Source organism: Styela clava, chromosome 5, assembly GCF_964204865.1.
Source record: "Styela clava chromosome 5, kaStyClav1.hap1.2, whole genome shotgun sequence".
In the NCBI taxonomy this organism is placed as follows: Eukaryota; Metazoa; Chordata; class Ascidiacea; order Stolidobranchia; family Styelidae; genus Styela; species Styela clava.
Window position 1 is genome coordinate 18,789,577 of NC_135254.1, and position 6,826 is coordinate 18,796,402.

The window sequence follows — 6,826 nt, forward strand, 5'->3', positions numbered from 1 at the left end:
ATTTATTACACCCGGAACAATAAGGAAACCAAATACAGATAAGAAATGAAGTTGCAAATAATAGGATTCCAGTTATCAGTACTCGGGAGCAACAAGTTGGATTAATCTGTTTGCAGATAATAGAGTGTTATTTCAAGCTAGTTAAAAAGTGCAAATATTCCAAGAAGTAGAACTCAGATTAGCTCGAAACGTACATATATAACAAACCTAACTGGTATAAACCATCAGTTGTAGATACAGTATAATCAAATACTCTATTTATCAAGTTGTAGTGTGAAATCACCATTTGAAGTATTTTAATTGTAAATAAATGAGTACTTGGCCAAATTCAATATGTTTCAGCAAAAAAACGCTAATTGTCATTTGAATAATATAAAAAAATATCAATCTTAATCAAACTGCAGACCAAAATGGAAATCTGCCTATGATTTTATTTATGTCAATTTATTACTAGCTTTGTCATCATTTTCTGCAACTAAGACGACAAATCAGCTGGTAAAATATTTGTAAAATATTTTTTCTGTAAGAAGTACCAACAATGATATATGAGTAATAATATTCTTTGATTTATCTTGTTTATATTTTCATCATTCAAAGACCTCATATATTATGCTTGTCTCTGATATATATTTTTGTTTTCGATTCAGAACATGAGACAGAGATCTTCATGTCGACGCAAACAAAAAGAAAGTCTCGTCAGAATTTGCCCACGTGCGCGTTCCAGCACTCCAACTAGAAGAAGAATGATGTTGAAAAATGCGATTAAAAACGAATCAACATACGTTTCCATTGACATTTTGAATAAAAAGATTTCTGAATTGAAGAGGGGCAAAAAGCGGACCTATACGTCCAATTGGTATCTACCGGCAAGATCAGATAAAAGAAATAATTACGTTAACAATTGGAAAATTAAACATAATCGCAGGATAGCAATCGTTTGTAAGAGAGCAAAATCAGCATTCGAAAAAATCAAATCAGCAAAGCTTAGACGCAGGGGTCGGCAACCTTTTGTTGCTCACGTGCCTAAAATAAGGGTTGCAAGTCATTGGCAGGCCGCACATATTTCTAGAAAGTTGAAAACCGAACATATGGGAAAACCGAACGGAAGTTGGAACCACAAACGTCATTTGTAAAAGAAAAGAACTTTATACTGTCACCAAAGGTCCGCGTCGCTAAACGAGAGATGAAGACAGTAAAATCATGGGATAATATTTTAATGGGTTCGTCTGCACAAACGCAGATTCCCGATCTAAAATCAATGTTTTCAGTTGCACATTTCGGAAGTTTCAACGAGTCTAATCAGAAAAAAACAAACCTTCGAGATACTCTTAGCGACAAAGGTAAAATATTTCAAACTGTTTAAAGCATTTAATTCCATGACAGGTGTCACTACATACAAGTTTTACTAATATGATTTTATATTTTTTTCAGATGGTATCAAAAGTTTTCGAAAATTTCTTCGATCGGAATTCAGCGAAGAAAATCTTGATTTCTGGATTAGATGCGTTGCTTACAAACGAAAAAAGTTTCCGGGACTCAGATGGCAAGAATGCAGACAAATATATAATGAATTTTTAGCTCCAACCACACCCAAAAAGGTTTGTATCATATTCTATTGATAATAGTTTTTTATTTCATTAACTTCACATATGTATATAAGCAGTAAGTGCAAACCAATATTTTATTATTATTTAGAAGGGGACATCATTATTAATTTTTTTATTAATTTCAAGTTAATCTCGATTGAAGAGTGAAACAAAATGTGAAAAGATCCATTGAATGTCCGAACAAATTAACGTTTGATGAAGCTTAAAGTTGTGTTTTTAAACTCATGGAAACAGATTCATTCCGGAGATTTTCCATGTCGCGTAGACATAGTATTGATATGATTTTGTAAACTTGATTAGATCATTATTAATTTTCTGTAATCAATGTTAATATTGTTGAAATTGTTCCAGTTATTTTGTTACGTCTTTTAAAATAAATATATATTTTTATATGATATAGTTGTGGTTCAATGAAGGCATAGAATTTTTACATAAACTCCGGTCCGAACACCATGTTCAGAACAAGAGAAATTCGATGGCATGTCGAGGGCCAGTACTATATTTTATTTTATTACACAATCAAGTTTTGCTAAGTAACAACGCGGTAGGTGTGAAAAATATGTTGACGAACGCGGTTGACACCCTATTATCAAATTCAGTTTCGAAAGATTAATTGGGAAAATCCTATATTATTTAGGTAGTCAAAAATGAATTTGATATGATTTTTAATTATTCGTCCAAACCTAAATAGATTCGATAAACATGTTGTGTTGTCGATTCTTCGAATTCTATTTTCGAGATGTATTTTTTATGGTAAATAATTGCAAATACACACCCGATATTTTAAATTATCTACGTACTCTTTTTTTTTATTCGCACATGGCATGCCTACAACAGGTAGGACTTACATCACAAATATACTCAACCAATCGCTTTTCAGCAGCCAGGTAACAAGAGGCTTCATAATTTTTACTATAAGTTTTCTTGCCTATAACGACTGTCTGAGACAGCGGTTCTCAACCTTTTTTTAGTTTGCGGACCGGTGAAATTTCAACACAAATTTGCGGACCGGGGGACCTTCAAAATTAACCAAAAATGTCATGAACACAAAACATAATCAAAAGAATGCAACTACAACAAAAATAGACGATTTAAAAGAAAACAATACAATTAAATGGGGAATTCTTGCGTCTTTTGATATTATACGTGTTAAACGCTGTTCCAGCGAAGTTTCTGCAAGGCGAAGTAGAGTGTTGACTTGTTTGTCCCCATTTTACTATCAAACCTTGTTAAATTATATGCCTACTATCAAATGAAATGGAATCGGAATTTTTTTGTTTCTTCTGTTTGTTATATTCTGTGCGAGTACACGCCACTTATGGTTGCAACGATTTTGCAGGGTTGCGCTATTGGCATTGCCGCCATTGCCTTGCAAGGCTTCTTATGTACGTACTCATTTTCATTGCGTCGAAATAGTCGAAATCATGTAAAGCTGTAATCGTAATAATACTGTAATTGTACCGAAACCAAATCAAAATCTGATAACATGTTTTGTAGCCTGTTAGATTTAGTGCTACGCGTCTAATGTCACCTAAATATCAGATGCTCTATCCTTCTTTTAGGCTGGGTAGTTGTATTTGTGTCAAACTTATTTGTTGGGGTGTTTGTTCTTTTGCTTTTGTAACAGTAAGAACTAGCTGTTTCTATCCCCTCTTGATCTCTGTTACAAATCAACTTTTTGTGATATTGGCAACTTTTTCGCAATTGTCGAAAGTGGTAGTATATATATATATATATATGTTCAGTCTTTGTCCATGTCATTTGCCACTAGGTATCAGTATCACAAATAACTAGGCAATACTACGTACTCGCAGTTTTAATACATGATCAAAAAAGGCGCGAAAACTCCGCAGTATTTTCAACATAAGTCTTAACTGACGAAAATCCCGCGGTAGGTATCTCATCAAGCGTGAGCGTGCCTTGTAGTCAGGAGACTGACTATTCATTTATTTATTTCGATCAAATTCTTCTGACGACAAATACTGTTTTTTATATTTGTTTCAGAATAATTCTTAGAAACAAATTTGTACTTCGTCAAAAAACCTCATATGCCGTTTGAACAATATGAATAAAATAAGACTTGCATCTGTCTGTAGTCTGAATTGGAAATCTGGCGATGATTTTATTCATGTCGATTCAAAGTTTTTTTCTATATCATCTGTTTTCAAACTCAAGGAGCAGGTAAATTTGACGTTTTATAAACTTCCGTATAATAGTAGTAGATATGTTATGCCTCTATACTCACCACAGAATAGTAAGAAATTAATAACCACGACAACAATGAGAAGATGATCAATCGATTAATCGTTTATTAAAAAAAAATATGAACATGTTGGAACAAAATTAATTTTAAAAATATTTTCAGCACTGCGTGTGTCTTCTGGCATTCATGAATCTTCTGAAAGAATCTTTTTCCATGAGATTGTAGACACATAGTTGAGCTTCAGAAAATGTATTTTCATCAGGAAATTCAATATTAATCCTTGTGTTTCTTTTGACTTTGGAATCCAAGTTAACCTGGTAGGAGAATGGCATTATTTGAAATATCAAGTTTTTTATTCTCTATTCAAAGCTATCTTTCCGTAAATATACTCAAATTTTTCATGTTTGATACAGAGTACAAAATTCAGTCATGTAAAGATTTGAAGGTTTGGAATGGTTCGAAAGTGAGATAAGTATCTACGGAACAATTTGAAATTTGAATCAATTTGAATTTGAAATCAATTTTATCGTTGTATTTGAATTCCAATCATATTTTAGTTCTTTACCTCTTTAGGTGCATAAGGAGCCAAAAATTCATCAAATATTCTTCTACTTTCTCGCCATCTCAACTTTGGTGATTTGATCGTTCGGTAAGAAACACATTTGAACCAAAATTCCAAATTTTCTTCGCTATATTCGGATCGTAAAAAATAACGGAAGTCTTCAAGTCTACCTGAATAGTATCAAACAATGATAATTCTAAAAGAAATCATTTTTCACTTAATTTCTCAAAACATTTGGAATTTCTGTACACACACCATTGAACGGTTACAAGAAATTCATAAAGAATAAATTTAGATATTATAGGCGATTCGTTCTAATGTAGAAGAATTCTAATATATATACAAATTACCTTTATCGCCGATAATATCTCTCAGTGTAGTTCTCCTATAGTCTGGTCTTTCAAATTTTGTTTTTTCGTTTTCTGAAATTTTGCAACATGCTTCAATTGATTGCATCTGTGTGTCATCGATGTCCATAACGAACGCTTTCTTCTTTGTCAGAACGTTTTGAATATCCTTCACTGTTATGTTTGACGTTACATTCACGACAGGCATATCATTTTGAGAACGGGATAAATTTCGCGTGTTGAATAACTTACTATTTCCCCGAATTCTAGATTCTTTAAGTTGTCTTTCTATAATATTTGCAGCTGGTTTAGAAAGCGTCGAACTGAGACGAGCTTTCGTTGCTTTTCTCTTTTGTAATGCACTTTTACGTCTTGATTGTTTCATCTTCTCCAACGCAGATTTTGCCCGTTTGCAAGCATTGGCAATTTTGTGTCGATTTTTAGTATTTGTTTGTTGAATATAATCTGACATACCACCATACTGCTCAGACAATTTCCAATTTGAATTATGTATTCGCTTATCTTCTTCTTCCATCACCTCTATTTTTCTGTTTATGATATCAATCGAGACGTACGTTGGTTCGGCCTTATTTCCTGTTTTTGCAATTAGTTTTGTTGGGGTAACCGTTCGTGTTCTTTCACAAACTTTAACAAGTCGTTGATTCTGTGGTATCTTACTCGGTGGTCTTGTGATATAGCGTTCGAATGGGTAATTCTGAAAAAAATATGATTTTTGTACGTTATAAAAAAAGATTTAATGCGCAGATGTAGCCCTTGCGGTCATGTAAACATGGTGTTCAAAATATTTATAATAAAGGTTGGAGAGTAAGGATCAAATACCTAAATTGTGGAATTGACCTTGTGACCGACCGAGTACCTTCAGCGACTTTATAGTTGCCAAAGGGAGTTATACAGCTCGGTTTACTCTTCTGAGTGTAAGACAATAAAATGTAAATTCCCCCGTAATTTCTTTAAAAAATTTGCTAACTTAAGTACCTTATTGTGAGCTTTGGTAGAAGAAAACATGAATGATGCCATGAGAGAATCTACATATATAAAATCCTGGTCAGATTTCCATTTTTGAGTAGTGGTCGGCTGTGAATGCATTCTTTTCAAATAGATTGATGTATATTTTGAGTTTCTTTCATTCACCTTCATTATCTGCGTTATGTTTTCTTCTTTTCGGTACGAACGGTCTGTCTTTTTAGACAATTTACTTGCACTTTTTTTCAATCTTACAACTTATTTAGATGAATACAGAGACATCGTTAATTGAAATTATTGCACATGAACAAAAAGTTGTGATAGTGATATAAACAAAATTGAATTTGGTATTTATACAAATTCTAATTAACAAACATATTCGCTGATGAAATAGTTCTTTTATGTCGTCGCGGCCTTAACTTCGCACTTGTCGTCTTTCAACTCACTCAGAATTCTATAGGAGATATACTTCGCACCTTCCCCAAATTAGTCTACATTGCTGATGGAGAGCGATTGACGATTGGCACAATCACGGATGTGGACTATTACTTTCAAAAATAGCCTTATCGAAGCGTATATGAAGTAACACACAAGTACTGCATTGAAAAAGTTGACTTGACAGACTCAAATTCTATTAACCAGCGTATTTTATAAACAGTCCTCCCACAGTCTCATATGGAATATAGGCATTATACAAACGGTATTGCCTCTTTATACGATCCAAATATCACTAGACTGTTGATGATTGACTTGCCCGTGGTGTTTTTATACGTATCACTTTGTTAAATATTGTTAAAATCGTAGTTTTAAATACTAAATTATGGCTTTGCATATCGATACGCAAAAGCAAACAATTTATTGTAAACCATTAGATAAGTAATACGGCACGGCAATTGTGCAAATTGTGAAGCCTTATCAATCTTTTGCTTCCTTTTGTTTCGCGGCGCAAGGTATCTATTGTTGCGCTTGTAAATTGAACTTGTTATCGTAGGATGATTACGGTAGAAATTACCGAAAAAAGATAAGAGCAGGTGGGCAATGTAAACTATTGCCAAACTGTAACCCTAAATAGCCAGGTTGTGGCACAAGCACGCTTTTGGCACGATTATACGCGCGAGAGCTA

At 33.4% G+C, this 6,826-nt stretch overlaps 2 protein-coding genes across 3 annotated transcripts; one reads left to right on the forward strand and one right to left on the reverse strand.

Annotated features, from left to right (window-relative positions):
• The first annotated feature begins 694 nt into the window (after positions 1-694).
• LOC120344380 (regulator of G-protein signaling 5-like) lies at positions 695-3,178 on the forward strand. Its single transcript, XM_078113168.1, has 3 exons — positions 695-1,340; positions 1,432-1,598; positions 3,170-3,178. Exons 1-3 carry the CDS (start codon positions 1,184-1,186, stop codon positions 3,176-3,178), a joined length of 333 nt encoding a protein of 110 aa, XP_077969294.1. The 5' UTR covers positions 695-1,183.
• A 721-nt stretch (positions 3,179-3,899) lies between these two features.
• LOC120344359 (uncharacterized) lies at positions 3,900-6,517 on the reverse strand. Of its 2 annotated transcripts, none has more exons than XR_013475410.1 (4): positions 5,716-6,517; positions 4,723-5,434; positions 4,376-4,538; positions 3,900-4,124 (listed from the first exon to the last, which is right to left on the reverse strand). XR_013475410.1 is itself a non-coding variant. In XM_039413548.2 (4 exons), exons 1-4 carry the CDS (start codon positions 5,875-5,877, stop codon positions 3,969-3,971), a joined length of 1,197 nt encoding a protein of 398 aa, XP_039269482.2. In that variant the 5' UTR covers positions 5,878-6,479; the 3' UTR covers positions 3,900-3,968. The 2 variants fall into 2 exon arrangements, 1 of the variants encoding a protein (XP_039269482.2); XM_039413548.2 differs by having other exon boundaries at positions 4,376-4,542; positions 5,716-6,479.
• Positions 6,518-6,826: the final 309 nt, after the last annotated feature.

What these genes read in the sequence shown, in the direction of transcription:
- LOC120344380 (XM_078113168.1), top strand. Translation starts at nt 1,184, where the DNA reads ATGAAGACAGTAAAATCATGGGATAATATTTTAATGGGTTCGTCTGCA. An exon ending in AGATACTCTTAGCGACAAAG is followed by an intron (nt 1,341 to 1,431) that starts GTAAAATATTTC and finishes TATTTTTTTCAG; the next exon opens with ATGGTATCAAAAGTTTTCGA.
- LOC120344359 (XM_039413548.2), bottom strand. Translation starts at nt 5,877, where the DNA reads ATGAAGGTGAATGAAAGAAACTCAAAATATACATCAATCTATTTGAAA. An exon ending in CTACCAAAGCTCACAATAAG is followed by an intron (nt 5,435 to 5,715) that starts GTACTTAAGTTA and finishes TATTTTTTTCAG; the next exon opens with AATTACCCATTCGAACGCTA. An exon ending in AGATATTATCGGCGATAAAG is followed by an intron (nt 4,543 to 4,722) that starts GTAATTTGTATA and finishes GATACTATTCAG; the next exon opens with GTAGACTTGAAGACTTCCGT.